General features: G+C 38.3%; 1 protein-coding gene across 2 annotated transcripts in view; it reads left to right on the top strand.

Moving 5' to 3' along the window:
• Nucleotides 1-19534, top strand: part of KCNQ5 (potassium voltage-gated channel subfamily Q member 5) — a 576742-nt gene that overhangs the window by 464195 nt on the left and 93013 nt on the right. For both annotated transcript variants that reach the window (XM_034962369.3, XM_003809536.5), the window contains exon 6: nt 19234-19344. In XM_034962369.3, coding sequence (XP_034818260.1) covers nt 19234-19344 — 111 coding nt within the window. The remainder of the gene's footprint in view (nt 1-19233; nt 19345-19534) is intronic.

Genomic DNA, 19534 nt, shown 5'->3' on the forward strand with positions numbered 1-19534 from the left:
TGTAAAGGGGATTGAGTTCTTGATTTGATTCTCAGCTTGGTCGCTGTTGGTGTATAGAAGAGATACTGATTTGTGTATGTGAATTTTGTATCCAGAAAGTTTGCTGAATTCTTTTGCAAGTTCTAGGAGCTTTCTGGAGGAGTCTTTAGGGTTTTCTAGGTAAACATTCATATCATCAGCAAACAGCAACAGTTTGACTTCCTCTTTAATGAGTTGGATGCCCTTTATTTCTTCCTCTTGTCTGATTGCTCTGGCAAGGACTTCCAGTATTATGTTGAAGAGGAGTGATAAGAGTGGGCATCCTTATCTTGTTCCAGTTCTCAGAGGGAATGCTTTCAACTTTTCCCCATTCAGTATTATGTTGGCTGTGGGTTTGTCATAGATGACTTTTATTACTTTTATTACATTGTTATATTATGACATTTTATTGTCATAGATGTCCTTTGTGTACCAGTTTTGTTGAGAGTTTTAACGATAAAGGAATGCTAGATTTTGTTGAATGCTTTTTCTGCGTCTATTGAGATGATCATGTGATTTTGGTTTTTAATTCTGTTTATGTGGTGTATCACATTTATTGACTTGTGTATGTTAAACTATCCCTGCATCCCTGGTATGAAACCCATTTGATCATGGTGGATTATCTTTTTGATATGTTGTTAGATTCGGTTAGCTAGTATTTTGTTAACGATTTTAGCATCTATGTTCATCAGGGATATTGGTCTGTAGTTTTCTTTTTTGATTATGTCCTTTCCTGGTTTTGGTATTAGGGTGATACTGGCTTCATAGAATGAATTGGGGAGGGTTCCTTCTTTATCTTGTGGAATAGTGTCAATAGGACTGGTATCAATTCTTCTTTGAATGTCTAGTAGAATTCTGCTGTGAATCCATCTGGTCCTGGACTTTTTTTGTTGGTAATTTTTTAACTACCATTTCAATCTCATTGCTTGTTATTGGTCATTCAGGCTATCTAATTCTTCCTGATTTAAACTAGGAGGGTTGTATTTTTCCAGAAATTTATCCATCTCTTCTAGATTTTCCAGTTTATGTGCGTAGTGGTGTTCATAGTAGTCTTGAATGATCTTTTGTATTTCTGTGGTGTCAGTTGTAATATCTCCCATTTCATTTCTTCTTGAGCTAATTTGCATTTTCTCTCTTCTTTTTATGGTTAATCTTGCTAACGGTCTATCAATTTTATTCATTTTTAAAGAACCAGCTTTTTGTTTCATTTATCTTTTGTATTTTGTTTGTTTGTTTCAAATTCATTTGGTTCTGCTCTGATCGTGGTTATTTCCTTTCTTCTGCTGGGTCTGGGTTTGGTTTGTTCTTGCTTCTCTAGTTCCTTGAGGTGTGACCTTAGATTGTCTGTTTGTGCTCTTTCAGACTTTTTGATGTAGGCATTTATGGCTATAAACTTTCTTCTTAGCATCGCCTTTGCTGTGTCCCAGAGATCTTGATATGTTGTGTCATTGTTGCCATTCAATTCAAAGAATTTTTTAATTTCCATCTTGATTTCATTTTTGGCCCAATGATCATTCAAGAGCAGGTTATTTAATTTCCATATATTTGCATGGCTTTGAAAGTTCATTTTGGAGTTGATTTTCAGTTTTATTCCACTGTAGTCTGAGAGAGTGCTTGATATAATTTCAATTTTCTTAAATTTATTGTGGCTCATTTTGTGGCCTGTCATATGGTCTACCTTGGAGAAAGTTCCATGCACTGAATAGAATGTATATTCTGTGGTTGTTGGATGGAATGTTATGTATATATCTGCTAAGTCTATTTGTTCCAAGGTATAGTTTAAATCCATTGTTTCATTGTTGACCTTCAGTCTTGATTATCTGTCCAGTGCTGTCAGTGGAGTATTGAAGTCTCCCACTATTATTATGTTGCCACCTGTCTCATTTCTAAGGTCTGTTAGTAATTGTTTTATAAATTTGATAGTTCCAGTGTTCAGTGCATATACGTTTAGGATTGTGATGTTTTCCTGTTGGACTAGGCCTTTTATCATTATATAATGCCCTCTTTGTCTTTTTTAACTGCTGTTGCTTTTTTTTTTTTTTTTTTTTCCTCAGGTTTAGTTTTATTTTTTTTTTTTTATTTTTTTTTTTTTATTATACTGTAAGTTTTAGGGTACATGTGCACATTGTGCAGGTTAGTTACATATGTATACATGTGCCATGCTGGTGCGCTGCACCCACCAATTCGTCATCTAGCATTAGGTATATCTCCCAATGCTATCCCTCCCCCATCCCCCCTCCCCACCACAGTCCCCAGAGTATGATATTCCCCTTCCTGTGTCCATGTGATCTCATTGTTCAATTCCCACCTATGAGTGAGAATATGCGGTGTTTGGTTTTTTGTTCTTGCGATAGTTTACTGAGAATGATGGTTTCCAATTTCATCCATGTCCCTACAAAGGATATGAACTCATCATTTTTTATGGCTGCATAGTATTCCATGGTGTATATGTGCCACATTTTCTTAATCCAGTCTATCATTGTTGGACATTTGGGTTGGTTCCAAGTCTTTGCTATTGTGAATAATGCCGCAATAAACATACGTGTGCATGTGTCTTTATAGCAGCATGATTTATAGTCATTTGGGTATATACCCAGTAATGGGATGGCTGGGTCAAATGGTATTTCTAGTTCTAGATCCCTGAGGAATCGCCACACTGACTTCCACAATGGTTGAACTAGTTTACAGTCCCACCAACAGTGTAAAAGTGTTCCTATTTCTCCACATCCTCTCCAGCACCTGTTGTTTCCTGACTTTTTAATGATTGCCATTCTAACTGGTGTGAGATGATATCTCATAGTGGTTTTGATTTGCATTTCTCTGATGGCCAGTGATGATGAGCATTTTTTCATGTGTTTTTTGGCTGCGTAAATGTCTTCTTTTGAGAAGTGCCTGTTCATGTCCTTCTCCCACTTTTTGATGGGGTTGTTTGTTTTTTTCTTGTAAATTTGTTTGAGTTCACTGTAGATTCTGGATATTAGCCCTTTGTCAGATGAGTAGGTTGCGAAAATTTTCTCCCATGTTGTAGGTTGCCTATTCACTCTGATGGTAGTTTCTTTTGCTGTGCAGAAGCTCTTTAGTTTAATTAGATCCCATTTGTCAATTTTGGCTTTTGTTGCCATTGCTTTTGGTGTTTTGGACATGAAGTCCTTGCCCATGCCTATGTCCTGAATGGTAATGCCTAGGTTTTCTTCTAGGGTTTTTATGGTTTTAGGTCTAACGTTTAAATCTTTAATCCATCTTGAATTGATTTTTGTATAAGGTGTAAGGAAGGGATCCAGTTTCAGCTTTCTACATATGGCTAGCCAGTTTTCCCAGCACCATTTATTAAATAGGGAATCCTTTCCCCATTGCTTGTTTTTCTCAGGTTTGTCAAAGATCAGATAGTTGTAGGTAAGCGGCGTTATTTCTGAGGGCTCTGTTCTGTTCCATTGATCTATATTTCTGTTTTGGTACCAGTACCATGCTGTTTTGGTTACTGTAGCCTTGTAGTATAGTTTGAAGTCAGGTAGTGTGATGCCTCCAGCTTTGTTCTTTTGGCTTAGGATTGACTTGGCGATGCGGGCTCTCTTTTGGTTCCATATGAACTTTGAAGTAGTTTTTTCCAATTCTGTGAAGAAAGTCATTGGTAGCTTGATGGGGATGGCATTGAATCTGTAAATTACCTTGGGCAGTATGGCCATTTTCACGATATTGATTCTTCCTACCCATGAGCAAGGAATGTTCTTCCATTTGTTTGTATCCTCTTTTATTTCATTGAGCAGTGGTTTGTAGTTCTCCTTGAAGAGGTGCTTCACATCCCTTGTAAGTTGGATTCCTAGGTATTTTATTCTCTTTGAAGCAATTGTGAATGGGAGTTCACTCATGATTTGGCTCTCTGTTTGTCTGTTGTTGGTGTATAAGAATGCTTGTGATTTTTGTACATTGATTTTGTATCCTGAGACTTTGCTGAAGTTGCTTATCACCATAAGGAGATTTTGGGCTGAGACGATGGGGTTTTCTAGATAAACAATCATGTCATCTGCAAACAGGGACAATTTGACTTCCTCTTTTCCTAATTGAATACCCTTTATTTCCTTCTCCTGCCTGATTGCCCTGGCCAGAACTTCCAACACTATGTTGAATAGGAGTGGTGAGAGAGGTCATCCCTATCTTGTGCCAGTTTTCAAAGGGAATTCTTCCAGTTTTTGCCCATTCAGTATGATATTGGCTGTGGGTTTGTCATAGATAGCTCTTATTATTTTGAAATATGTCCCATCAATACCTAATTTATTGAGAGTTTTTAGCATGAAGGGTTGTTGAATTTTGTCAAAGGCTTTTTCTGCATCTATTGAGATAATCATGTGGTTTTTGTCTTTGGCTCTGTTTATATGCTGGATTACATTTATTGATTTGCGTATGTTGAACCAGCCTTGCATCCCAGGGATGAAGCCCACTTGATCATGGTGGATAAGCTTTTTGATGTGCTGCTGGATTCGGTTTGCCAGTATTTTATTGAGGATTTTTGCATCAATGTTCATCAAGGATATTGGTCTAAAATTCTCTTTTTTGGTTGTGTCTCTGCCAGGCTTTGGTATCAGAATGATGCTGGCCTCATAAAATGAGTTAGGGAGGATTCCCTCTTTTTCTATTGATTGGAATAGTTTCAGAAGGAATGGTACCAGTTCCTCCTTGTACCTCTGGTAGAATTCGGCTGTGAATCCATCTGGTCCTGGACTCTTTTTGGTTGGTAAACTATTGATTATTGCCACAATTTCAGCTCCTGTTATTGGTCTATTCAGAGATTCAACTTCTTCCTGGTTTAGTCTTGGGAGAGTGTATGTGTCGAGGAATGTATCCATTTCTTCTAGATTTTCTAGTTTATTTGCGTAGAGGTGTTTGTAGTATTCTCTGATGGTAGTTTGTATTTCTGTGGGATCGGTGGTGATATCCCCTTTATCATTTTTTATTGCGTCTATTTGATTCTTCTCTCTTTTTTTCTTTATTAGTCTTGCTAGCGGTCTATCAATTTTGTTGATCCTTTCAAAAAACCAGCTCCTGGATTCATTAATTTTTTGAAGGGTTTTTTGTGTCTCTATTTCCTTCAGTTCTGCTCTGATTTTAGTTATTTCTTGCCTTCTGCTAGCTTTTGAATGTGTTTGCTCTTGCTTTTCTAGTTCTTTTAATTGTGATGTTAGGGTGTCAATTTTGGATCTTTCCTGCTTTCTCTTGTGGGCATTTAGTGCTATAAATTTCCCTCTGCACACTGCTTTGAATGCGTCCCAGAGATTCTGGTATGTTGTGTCTTTGTTCTCGTTGGTTTCAAAGAACATCTTTATTTCTGCCTTCATTTCGTTATGTACCCAGCAGTCATTCAGGAGCAGGTTGTTCAGTTTCCATGTAGTTGAGCGGCTTTGAGTGAGATTCTTAATCCTGAGTTCTAGTTTGATTGCACTGTGGTCTGAGAGATAGTTTGTTATAATTTCTGTTCTTTTACATTTGCTGAGGAGAGCTTTACTTCCAAGTATGTGGTCAATTTTGGAATAGGTGTGGTGTGGTGCTGAAAAAAATGTATATTCTGTTGATTTGGGGTGGAGAGTTCTGTAGATGTCTATTAGGTCCGCTTGGTGCAGAGCTGAGTTCAATTCCTGGGTATCCTTGTTGACTTTCTGTCTCGTTGATCTGTCTAATGTTGACAGTGGGGTGTTAAAGTCTCCCATTATTAATGTGTGGGAGTCTAAGTCTCTTTGTAGGTCACTCAGGACTTGCTTTATGAATCTGGGTGCTCCTGTATTGGGTGCATAAATATTTAGGATAGTTAGCTCCTCTTGTTGAATTGATCCCTTTACCATTATGTAATGGCCTTCTTTGTCTCTTTTGATCTTTGTTGGTTTAAAGTCTGTTTTATCAGAGACTAGGATTGCAACCCCTGCCTTTTTTTGTTTTCCATTTGCTTGGTAGATCTTCCTCCATCCTTTTATTTTGAGCCTATGTGTGTCTCTGCACGTGAGATGGGTTTCCTGAATACAGCACACTGATGGGTCTTGACTCTTTATCCAACTTGCCAGTCTGTGTCTTTTAATTGGAGAATTTAGTCCATTTACATTTAAAGTTAATATTGTTATGTGTGAATTTGATCCTGTCATTACGATGTTAGCTGGTGATTTTGCTCGTTAGTTGATGCAGTTTCTTCCTAGTCTTGATGGTCTTTACATTTTGGCATGATTTTGCAGCGGCTGGTACCAGTTGTTCCTTTCCATATTTAGCGCTTCCTTCAGGAGCTCTTTTAGGGCAGGCCTGGTGGTGACAAAATCGGTCAGCATTTGCTTGTCTGTAAAGTATTTTATTTCTCCTTCACTTATGAAGTTTAGTTTGGCTGGATATGAAATTCTGGGTTGAAAATTCTTTTCTTTAAGAATGTTGAATATTGGCCCCCACTCTCTTCTGGTTTGTAGGGTTTCTGCCGAGAGATCCGCTGTTAGTCTAATGGGCTTCCCTTTGAGGGTAACCCGACCTTTCTGTCTGGCTGCCCTTAACATTTTTTCCTTCATTTCAACTTTGGTGAATCTGACAATTATGTGTCTTGGAGTTGCTCTTCTTGAGGAGTATCTTTGTGGCGTTCTCTGTATTTCCTGAATCTGAACGTTGCCCTGCCTTGCTAGATTGGGGAAGTTCTCCTGGATAATATACTGCAGAGTGTTTTCCAACTTGGTTTCATTCTCCGCATCACTTTCAGGTACACCAATCAGACGTAGATTTGGTCTTTTCACATAGTCCCATATTTCTTGGAGGCTTTGCTCATTTCTTTTTATTCTTTTTTCTCTAGACTTCCCTTCTCGCTTCGTTTCATTCATTTCATCTTCCATTGCTGATACCCTTTCTTCCAGTTGATCGCTCCTGAGGCTTCTGCATTCTTCACGTAGTTCTCGAGCCTTGGTTTTCAGCTCCATCAGCTCCTTTAAGCACTTCTCTGTATTGGTTATTCTAGTTATACATTCTTCTAAATTTTTTTCAAAGTTTTCAACTTCTTTGCCTTTGGTTTGAATGTCCTCCCGTAGCTCAGAGTAATTTGATCGTCTGAAGCCTTCTTCTCTCAGCTCGTCAAAATCATTCTCCATCCAGCTTTGTTCCGTTGCTGGTGAGGAACTGCGTTCCTTTGGAGGAGGAGAGGCGCTCTGCATTTTAGAGTTTCCTGTTTTTCTGTTCTGTTTTCTCCCCATCTTTGTGGTTTTATCTACTTTTGGTCTTTGATGATGGTGATGTACAGATGGGTTTTCGGTGTGGATGTCCTTTCTGTTTGTTAGTTTTCCTTCTAACAGACAGGACCCTCAGCTGCAGGTCTGTTGGAATACCCTGCCGTGTGAGGTGTCAGTGTGCCCCTGCTGGGGGGTGCCTCCCAGTTAGGCTGCTCGGGGGTCAGGGGTCAGGGACCCACTTGAGGAGGCAGTCTGCCCGTTCTCAGATCTCCAGCTGCGTGCTGGGAGAACCACTGCTCTCTTCAAAGCTGTCAGACAGGGACATTTAAGTCTGCAGAGGTTACTGCTGTCTTTTTGTTTGTCTGTGCCCTGCCCCCAGAGGTGGAGCCTACAGAGGCAGGCAGGCCTCCTTGAGCTGTGGTGGGCTCCACCCAGTTCGAGCTTCCTGGCTGCTTTGTTTACCTAAGCAAGCCTGGGCAATGGCGGGCGCCCCTCCCCCAGCCTCGCTGCCGCCTTGCAGTTTGATCTCAGACTGCTGTGCTAGCAATCAGCGAGATTCCGAGGGAGGGCGTAGGACCCTCCGAGCCAGGTGTGGGATATAGTCTCGTGGTGCGCCGTTTTTTAAGCCGGTCTGAAACGCGCAATATTCGGGTGGGAGTGACCCGAGTTTTCCAGGTGCGTCCGTCACCCCTTTCTTTGACTCGGAAAGGGAACTCCCTGACCCGTTGCGCTTCCCAGGTGAGGCAATGCCTCGCCCTGCTTCGGCTCGCGCACGGTGCGCGCACCCACTGGCCTGCGCCCACTGTCTGGCACTCCCTAGTGAGATGAACCCGGTACCTCAGATGGAAATGCAGAAATCACCCGTCTTCTGCGTCGCTCACGCTGGGAGCTGTAGACCGGAGCTGTTCCTATTCGGCCATCTTGGCTCCTCCCCCCCTGCTGTTGCTTTAAAGTTTGTTTTGTCTGTTGTAAGAATAGGTACTCCCGTTTGCTTTTGGTGTCCATATTCCAAAAATGTCTTTTTCCACACCTTTACCTTAAGTTTGTGAGACTCCTTATGTGTTAGGTGAGTCTCTTGAAGTCAGCAGGTAGCTGGTTGGTGAATTCTTATCAATTCTACAATTCTATATCTTTTAAGTGGAGCATTTAAGCCATTTACATTCAACGTTAGTATTGAGATGTGAGGTACCATTCCATTCATTATGCTATTTGTTGCCTGTATACCTTGGTTTTTTGTTTTTTGTTTTTGTTTTTTAAATTGTATTTTTGTTTTGTAGATCCTGTGAGATTTATGCTTTAAAGAGGTTCTGTTTTGATGTGTTTCCAGGATTTGTTTCAAGATTTAGAGCTCCGTTTAGCAGTTCTTGTAGTGGTGGCTTGGTAGTGGTGAATTCTCTCAGAATTTGTCTGTCTGAAAAAGACTGTATCTTTCCTTCATATATGAAGCATAGTTTTGTTGGATACAAAATTCTTGGCTGGTAATTCTTTTGCTTGAGGAGGCCGAAGACAAGGCCCCAATACCTTCTAGCTTATAGGGTTTCTGCTGAGAAATCTGCTGTTAATCTAATAGGTTTTTATTTATAGGTTACCAGGTACTTTTGTCTCACTGCTCTTAAAATTCTTTCCTTTGTCTTAACTTTAGATTACCTGATGACAATGTGCCTAGGTGATGATCTTTTTGCAATGAATTTCCCAGGTGTTCTTTGTGCTTCTTGTATTTGGATGTCTAGGTCTCTAGCAATGCTGGGGAAGTTTTCCTCTGTTATTCCCTGAAATATGTTTTCCAAACTTTTAGATTTCTCTTCTTCCTCAAGAACACTGATTATTCTTAGCTTTGGTCATCTAACATAATCCCAGACTTCTTGGAGGCTGTGTTCGTATTTTCTTATTCTTTTTTCTTTGTCTTTATGGAGTGGGTTAACTGAAAGACCTTGTCTTAGAGCTCTGAACTTCTTTCTTCTACTTGTTCAATTCTATTGCTGAGACTTTCCAGAGCATTTTGCATTTCTATAAGGGTGTCCAAAGTTTACTGAAGTTTTGACTGTTTTTTATTTATGCTATCTATTTCCTTGAATATTTCTCCCTTCACTTCTTGTATCATTTTTTGGATTTCCTTAAATCGGGCTTCACATGTCTCTGGTGCTCCCTGATTAGCTTAATAATTAACCTCCTCAATTCTTTTTCAGGCAAATCAGGGATTTCTTCTTGGTTTGGGTCCATTGCTGGGGAGCTAGTGTGATTTTTTGGGAGTTGTAAAGAACTTTGTTTTGTCATATTAACAGAATCGGTTTCTGGTTCCTTCTTATTTGGGTAGGCTCTGTCAGAGGGAAGGTCTAGGGCTGAAGGCTGTTGTTCAGATTCTTTTGTACCACAGGGTGTTCCCTTGGTGTAGTACTCTCTCCCTGTTCCTATGGATGTGACTTCCTGAGAGCTGAGCTGTAGTGATTGTTATCTATCTTGTGGATCTAGCCACCCAACAAGTCTTCCAGACTCCGGGCTGGCACTGGGGATTGTCTACAGAGTCCTGTGATGTGAACCATCTGTGGGTTTCTCAGCCGTGGATGCTAGCACAGTATTTAGGGTGTCTCCTAGGTCCTTCAGGAGCAATCTGCTTCCTGCAGGGGGTCTGTGGGTCCTCTCTATTTTCGTTTTAAAGGCAGACTTTGTAATAGGACACACTAGTGGGCAATTTATAGTTGTATACTCATCAGCAAACTGTTTAAATTATCTGAATCCAAGTTTCCTCATATGATCGCAAGATGAGGTCCCACAACAGGTCGTCTGCAAGCTGAGGAGCAAGGAAGCCACTCTGAGTCCCAAAACCCCAAAAGTAGGGAAGCTGACAGTGCAGCTTTCAGTCTGTGGTCAAAGATCCAAGAGTCCCAAAATTGAAGAACTTAGAGTCCAGTGTTCAAGGACAGGAGGCATCCCGGATGGGAGAAAGATGTAGGCTGGGAGACTAAGCCAGTCTTGGGAAGTGGCTTAAATTAGGTGATCTGGGATGGTTTTCTGTGGAGCTGACATTTCAGCAGGTACCTGAATGCAAACCTGGAAGTAACAGAAATTCAGAAAGAGAAAAGCAAGGGCAAAGGTCCTTAGGCAAAAAAAAAAAAAAAAAAAAAAAGAGCTTGGTGTGCTGATGAATAGCAAGGCAGGAGGGGCAGAAGCAGAATGAGAGAGAGCATGGTAGAAGACCATATCTGAGGAGTTATCTGAGGTCAATCATGAAGAACCCTGCAGGCCATGGAGAGGAGCTGGGACTTTGTTCTAAGAGATGTGGGGAACGCCTGGAGCAGTCTGATCATAGGAGAGGCATGATATTCAAAGACATTCCCTGGCCTAGCTTTAGCATATCTAGTTAACCTTCTCTTTACTAATCCTTTACTTTTCTTTCATTGTAAATTGAGAAATTATAGTTGTATATATTTCTGGGGTAGAAAGTGATGCTATGATTTACAAACACAATGTGGAATCATTACATCATGCTAATTAACATATCCACCACTTCAAATACATATCAATTTTTGTGGTGTGGCTGGGTGCAGTGACTCACTCCTATAATCCCAGCATTTTGGGAGGCCAAGGCAGGGGGATCATTTGAAGTCAAAAGTTCAAGACCAGCCTGGCCAACATGGTGAAACCCCGTCTCTACTAGAAATACAAAAATTAGCTGGGTGTGGTGGTGCATGCCTGTAATCCCAGCTACTCAAGAGGCTGAAACAGGAGAATCACTTGAACCTGCGAGGCAGTTTGCGGTAAGCTGAGATCATGCCACTGCACTCCAGTCTGGGTGACAGAGTGACTCAGTCTCAGAAAAAAAAAATGTGGTAAGAGAATTTGAAATTTAGTCTTAGTAATTTTGAAATGCACAATACACATTACTAACTGTATTCACCACACTGTGCAATAGATCTCATATATATATATATATACACACACACACACACACACACATACACATATTGTTCCTGTTTAACTGAGGCTTTGTGTCCTTTGACCATCATCTCCCCATTCCCCCAACCCCCAGCCTCTGGTAACCAGCATATTACTCTCTTCTACCATGGGTTTCATTGTTTCAGATTCCCCATGTAGTGAAAACATGCAGTATTTACCTTTCTGTGCCTGGCTTATTGCAGATCATCTCATTAGATGCAGAAACATCATTTGATCAAATTTTATTTCATAATAAAAATCCTCAACAAATTAGGTACAGAAGGAATGTACCTCAACACAATAAAAAGCATATATTATAAGCCAATAGCTAACATTATACTCCACAGTGAAAAACTGAAATCCTTTCCTCTAAGATCCAGAACAAAATAAGGATGCCCACTTGAGCAAGATCTAGTGCTGTGCTGGCTTCAGGTCTAACCCAGTGCCGTCTCAGTGATGGTGGCCACAAGGCTGCTTGTGTCGCCCCTCACCAAGCTCCAGGCACCTCAGCACAGAGAAAGAGAGACTCGTTTGTTTGGGAGAACGTAAGGAAGAGAACAAGAGTTTTTGCCCAGTAATCCAGAGAATTCTTTCAGATATTATTCAAGACCACCAAGGTGATACCTCTACAAGTCTACAAGAACCACAGCATTACTGGGCTTGGGGTACCCCTTAATGCAGAAATGCCTGCAGTGACCAAAAACTTAGATCATAATACTGAAGTCCCTTCAAATACCAGGAAAGCCTTCCCAAGGAGGATAGCTACAAACAAGCCCAGATTACAAAGACTACAATAAATACCTAACTCTTCAATGCCCAGACACTGACAAACACCACAACCTCAAGATCATCCAGGAAAACATGAGACACTCAACATAACACAAAGAATGAATTCAGAATTTTATCAGATAAATTTAACAAATAAATTGAAATAATTAAAAAGAATCAAGCAGAAAATCTGGAGGTCAAAAATGCAACTGACATACTGAAGAATCATCAGAGTCCCTTAATAGCAGAATTGATCAAGCAGAAGAAAGAACTAGTGAGCATGAAGACAGGCTATTTAAAAATACATGGTCAGCAGAGACAAAAGATAAAAGAATAAAAAAGAAGGAAATGCCCAAAATATCTATAAAATAACTTCAAAGGGGCAAATCTAAGTTATTGACCTTAAAAAGTAGGGAGAGAGAGAGAAAGTTTATTCAAAGGGATGATAACAGAACTTCCCAAACCTAGAGAAAGATATCAATATTCAAGTAAAAGAAGGCTATAGAACACCAAACAGATTTAACCTCAAAGCATTCACTAATAAACTTGCAAAATTCAAGGATAAAGAAAAGATTTTAGAAGCAGCAAAAGAAGAGAAATAAATAACGTGCAATGGAGCTCCAATACATCTGGCAGCAGACTTTTCAGTGGAAACCTTACAGGCCAGGAAAGAGTGGCATGGCGTATTTAAAGTGCTGAAGGGAAAAAATATTTTATCCTTGAATAGTATATCTGGCAAAAATAGCCTTCATGAAGGAGAAATAAAGACTTTCCCAGACAAACAAAAACTGAGGCATTTCATCAACACCAGACCTGTCCTACAAGAAATGCTAAAGTGATTTCTTTAGTTTGAAAGAAAAAAGGCATTAAGGAAAAATTAAAAACCATCTGAGGGTAGAAAACTCACTGGTAATAGTAAGTACACAGAAAAACAGAATATTATAGCACTATAATTGTGCTAACTATTTATATTTTAAGTAGAAAGACAAAAAGATGAACTTATCAAAAATAACTACAACAACTTTTCAAGATATACACAGCATAATAAGATAAAGTAGAAACAACAAAAAGTTTAAAAGTGGGATGACAAAGTTAAAATGTAGCATTTTCATTAATTTTCTTTTTGTTTATTTGTTTATGCAGTCGGAGTTAAATTGTCATCAGTTTAAAATAATGGGTTATAAGGTATTATTTGCAAGCCTCATAGTAACCTAAAATCAAAAAAGCATACAATGGATACACACAAAAAAATAAAAAGCAAGAAACTAAATCATACCACCAGAGAAAATCACTTTCAATGAAAGGAAGACAAGAAGGAAAGAAAAAAGCAAGAGAAGACCACAAAACAACTAGAAAACAAATAACAAAATGGCAGGAGTAAGTCCCTACTTATCCATAATAACACTGAATATAAATGGATTAAACTCTCCAATCAAAAGACACAGGATTGAATGGATTCAATGGATTAAAATTAAATTTTAAAAAGCAAGACCCAATGATCTGTTGACTACAAGAAACATACTTCATCTATAAAGACTCACATAGATTGAAAATAAAGGGATAAAAAAAGATATCCCATGCAAATGGAAACCAAAAAAGAGCAGGAGTAGCTACACTTACATCAGACAGAATAGGTTTCAAGACAAAAGCTATCAAAAGAGACAAGGAAGGTCATTATATAATGATAAAGGAATCAATTCAGCAAGAGGATATAACAACTATAAATATATATGCACCCAACACTGGAGCACCCAGATATATAAAGCAAATATTATTAGAGCAAAAGAGAGAGACATACCCCAAGTCAATAATAGCTGGAAACGTCAACACCCAACTTTCAGCATTGGACAGATCATCCAGACAGAAAATCAACAAAGAAACATCAAACTTAATCTGCACAATAGACCAAATGGACCTAATAAATATTTATAGAACATTTCATCCAACAGCTGCAGAATACTCCACACACTTCTCCTAAACACATGGATTATTCTCAAGGATAGATCAGGATAGGCCACATGTTAGGCCACAAAACAAGTCTTAAGACATTCAGAAAATTGAAATAATTCAAGTATCTTCTCTGACCACAATTGAATGAAACTAAAAATCAGTAACAAGAGAAAATTTGGAAACTATACAAACACATGTAAATTAAACAATATGCTCCTGAATGACCAATGGGTCAATGAAGAGATTAAGAAGCAAATTGAAAAATGTCTTGAAACAAATGATAATGGAAACACAACCTGTAACAAAACCAATGGGATACAGCAAAAGGAGTACTAAAAGGGAAGTTTATAACTAAAAGTGCTTACATCAGTAAAGAAGAAAAACTTCAGATAAACAACCTATTATGCAACCTACAAGAGCAAGAGCAAACCAAACCCAAAGTTAGTAGGAGAAAGGAAATAAAGATCAGAGCAGAAATAAATGAAATTGAAACAAAGAAATTACAAAAGATTAACAAGGCCAGGCACTGTGGCTCACGCCTGTAATCCCAGCACTTTGGGAGGCTGAGGCAGGCGGATCATGAGGTCAGGAGACCGAGACCATCCTGGCTAACATGATGAAACCCTGTCTCTACTAAAAAATACAAAAAAAAAATAGCTGGGCATGGTGGCGGGCGCCTGTAGTCCCAGCTACTCGGGAAGCTGAGGCAGGAGAATGGCGTGAACCCGGGAGGCGGAGCTTGCAGTGAGCCCAGATCACACCACTGCACTCCAGCCTGGGCAACAGAGTGAGACTCTGTCTCAAAAAAGAAAAAAAAAAAAAAAGATAACCAAAAGAAAAAGTGTTTTTTGAAAAGATAAACAAAAATGACAAACTTAGCCAGACTAAGAAAAAAGGAGAGAAGACCCAAATAAATAAAATCAGAGATGAAAAAGGAGACATTAAAACTGATACTACAGAAATTCAAAGGATCATTAGAGGCTACTGTGAGAAACTACATACCAATAAATTGGAAAACCTAGAAGAAATGGATAAATTCCTATATACGTACAACCTACCAACATTGAACCATGAAGAAATCCAAAACCTGAACAGACCAATAACAAGTAATGAGATTGAAGCCATAATACAAATACTCCCAGCAAAGAAAAACCTGAAACCTGATGGCTTTACTGTTGAATTCTACCAAACAATGAAAGAAGAACTAATACCAATCCTGCTCAAACTATTCCAAAAAGTAGAGGAGGAACAAATACTTCTAAACTCATTCTATAAGTCCAGTGTTATCCTAATACCAAAACCAGACAAAAATGCATTTAAAAAAGAAAACTACAGGCCACCATCCCTAATGAACATTGATGGAAAAATCCTTGACAAAATACTAGCAAACCGAATTCAACAACACATTAAAAAGATCATCCATCATGACCAAGTGAGATTTATCTCAGGGATGCAAGGATGGTCCCTCCTATATTTAGAACACAACAAAGATGCTCATTTTCACCACTGTTATTCAACATAGTACTGAAAGTCCTAGCTACAGCAATCAGAGAAGAGAGAAATAAAGAGCATCCAAATTGGGAAGGAAGAAGTCAAGTTATGCTTGTTTACAGATGATATGATCTTATATTTGGAAAAACCTAGAGTCCCCATCAAAAAACTATTAGAACTGATAAACAAATTCAGTCAAGTTGCAGAATACAAAATAAAATACAAAAATCAGCAGCATTTCTATATGCCAACTGCAAACAATCTGAAAAAGAAATTGAGAAAATAATCCCATTTACAATAGCTACAAATAAAATTAAATACCTAGGAATTAACCAGAGAAGTGAAAGATCTCTACAAAGAAAACTATGAAACACTGATGAAAGATATTAAAGAGGATATAAAAAAAGGAAAGATATTTCATGTTCATGGATTAGAATAATCATTATTGTTAAAATTTCCATATTTCTCAAAGCAATCTACAAATTCAGAGCAATTCCTATCAAAAATACCAATGACATTCTTCACATAAATGGAAAAAACAGTCCTAAAATTTATATGGAACCAGAAAATACCCAGAAGAGCCAAAGCTATCCTAAGGAAAAAGAGAAAAACTGGAGAAATCACATTACCTGACTTCAAATTATACTACAGAGATATAGTAACCAAAACAAAATGGTACTGGCATAAAAACATATACAGACCAACGGGACAGAAGAGAGAAACCAGAAACAAATCCGTACATCCACAGTGAACTCATTTTCGACAAAAGTACCAAGAACATGCAACGAGGAAAGGACAGTCTCTTCAATAAAAGGTGCTGGAGAAACTGGATATCCATATGAAGAAGAATGAAATTAGACCCCTATCCCTTGCCATATGGAAAAAAATCAAATCAAAATGGGATTAAAAAGTTAAATCTAAGACCTCAATCTATGAAACTACTACAAGAAAACATGAGGGAAATTCTCCAGGGCAAGGATTTCTTGAGTAATATCCCACAAGCACAGTCAACCAAGGCAAAAATGAACAAATGGGATCACATCACGTGAAAAAGCTTCTGCACAGCAAAGGAAACAATCAACAAAATGAAGAGACAACCCACAGAATGGGAGAAAATATTTGCAAATTATCCATCTGACAAGAGATTAATAACCAGAATATATAAGGAGCTCTCATGACTGTATAAGAAAAAATAAAATAATCCAATTTTAAAACGGGCAAAAAATCTAAATAGATATTTCTCAAAAGATGACATTACAAACCACAAACAGGCATATGAAAAGGTGCTCAATATAATTAATCATCAGAGATATGCAAATCAAACTGCAATGAGATATCATCTCACTCCAGTAAATGACAGGCACTAACAAATGCTGGCAAGGATTTGGAGACAGGCAATAACAAATGCTGGCAAGGATTTGGAGAAAAAGACAGGCAATAACAAATTCTGGCAAGGATTTGGAGAAAAAGGAACCATTGTACACTGTTGGTGGGAATGTAAATTAGTATAATTTAGCCACTATGGAGAAGAGCTTGGAGGTTTCTCATAAAACTAAAAATAGAGCTACCATGTGATCCAGCAATCCCACTGCTAGGTATATTCCCAAAAGAAAGGAAATCAGTATATCAAAGAGATATCTGCACTCTCATGTTTATTGCAGCACTATACACAATGGCCAAGATTTGGAAGTAACCCAAGCATCCATCAACAAACAGATAAAGAAAATGTGGCATATATACACAATGGAGTACTATTCAGCCATTAAAAAGAATGAGAACCTGTCATTTGCAGCAACATGGATGCAAGCGGAGCTCATTTTGTTGAGTGAAATAAGCCAGGCACAGAAAGACAAACTTCACATGGTCTCATTTATTTGTGGAAACTAAGAATTAACAGTTAAGGATTAAGAAAATGTGGCACATATACACCATGGAATACTATGCAGCCACAAAACAGGATGAGTTCATGTCCTTTGTAGGGACATGGATGAAGCTGGAAACCATCATTCTCAGCAAACTATCGCAAGGACAGAAAATCAAACACCACATGTTCTCACTCATAGGTGGGAATTGAACAATGAGAACACTTGGACACAGGATGGGGAACATCACATACTGGGGCCTGTCATGGGGTGGGGGAGCGGGGAGAGATAGCATTAGGAGAAATACCTAATGTAGATGACGAGTTAATGGGTGCAGCACACCAACATGGCACATGTATACATATATAACAAACCTGCACATTGTGCACATGTACCCTAGAACTTAAAGTATAATAATTAAAAAAAATTAACAGTTAAACTCACAAAGATAGAGAGTAGAATGATGGGTACCAGAGTATGAGAAGGGTAGTGGAGAGAGTGAGCAGAGAGGGAAGCGGAGATGGTTAATGGACACCAAAAAAAACCAGAAAGAGTGAATAACGTCTAGTATTTGAAAGTACAACAGTGTGACTATAGTCAGTAATAATTTAATTGTACATTTTAAAATAATTAAGAGTATAATTGGATTATTTGTAACACAAAGGATAAATGCTTGAGGTGATGGATACCTCTTTTACCCTGATATCATCATTACATATCGCATGCCAGTATCAAAATATCCCACATAACTCATAAATATATATACCTACTGTGTACCCACAAAAATTAAAAATTATTAATAAATTATTAGTTTGATTTAAAAAAAACAAGGATGCTCACTTTTGCCACTTCTATTCAATATAGTAGTGGAAGTCCTAGCCAGACCAGTTAGACAAGAGAAAGAAAGAAAAGGCATCCAAATAAGAAAGGAAGAAAGGAAATTTTTGCTGTTTGCTGACAACATCATCTTATATATAGAAAACCCTAAAGATTCCAGAAAAAAACTGCTAGAACTAATAAATTCAGTACAGTTACAGGAGACACAATCAACACCACAAAAATCACTAGCATTTCTATACACTAACAACAAACTTTCCAAAAAAGAAATCAAGAGAGCAATCCCATTTACAGTAGCTACAAAAATTAAAATACTTAGGAATAAATTTAACCAAGGAGCTGAAAGACCTGTACACAGTAGTCTATAAAATATTAAAAAAATAAATTGAAGAAGTCACTAACCCTTTTTAAATCCACCATGCCCCAGTCCAGCTGAACAACTCGTACTTTTCAGAATCTACTCTATGTGTTCTCACTGTTCTGCAGCTAGCCACCTCTTTCTCCTCCCTAGATCACCTTCTTTATCATTTCTGCTTCTCAAAATGTTACCCCTCTTTCAAAGCCCAGGTATGATGACATCTCCCTAGTAAAGCTCCCTCAACACCTCAAGCTTATAATAACTAATCTCTTCCTTGAATTCCCATAGCAGGTTATTTGTACCTCCATTATAATACCTCTCTCATCCTCTTTTGTATTTTAATTATTCATGTGTGGCATGTTTCTCTTTTTAGGCCATAAATATCTTAGGACAAGAACTATGCCCTCATTTTTGTTCCACTACAAATCTTAACACATACCTTGCACACACCAGACCTTCAGGAAATGCCTGCTAAGGTAACGAAGGGACAGCCTAAATTAACATAAATTATTATTTGTGTACTGATCCAGTCCTAAATCCATGGTGCTATCATTTCTGTATCACTGATGGTTATCCACTTACTTAAATAATCTTTCCTTAAATACACTTAGAAAAGACGGAAAACTGTGTTATAAGGGAGGAACAAGTATGTAGGTTATTCCTTTCCTTAAACAAAGAGAAGTTCTGTCATGCGTCATGGAAAATTAAAGCACAGTAATAAAAAGCACGAACAAGATTTGTTGAATAATGATTTAGTGGAAACGTTGCTTGCCTCCTGTTCATAGGTCCTAACTTTCCTCTCAAGTACTTAAGCTGCACATTCTATTTATTTTGTTTCTAGATTACATTGACAACTATTGGCTATGGAGACAAAACTCCCCTAACTTGGCTGGGAAGATTGCTTTCTGCAGGCTTTGCACTCCTTGGCATTTCTTTCTTTGCACTTCCTGCCGTGAGTATCTTTGCACCAATAAAGCAGTTTAAATTAGGTCTTAGAGGCTTATTAGAGTGAGCTCTCACAAACTCGTATGCTTGGGAACATATCTATATCATTTACAAATATAATTTTTCCGATATAATGTTGACTTTTCTAAATATATCTACTTGGATAATTTATAAAATACGGTCTTCCCTTGGAGACA

The sequence above is a fragment of the Pan paniscus genome, chromosome 5 (assembly GCF_029289425.2).
Source record: "Pan paniscus chromosome 5, NHGRI_mPanPan1-v2.0_pri, whole genome shotgun sequence".
Lineage (NCBI taxonomy): Eukaryota > Metazoa > Chordata > Mammalia > Primates > Hominidae > Pan > Pan paniscus.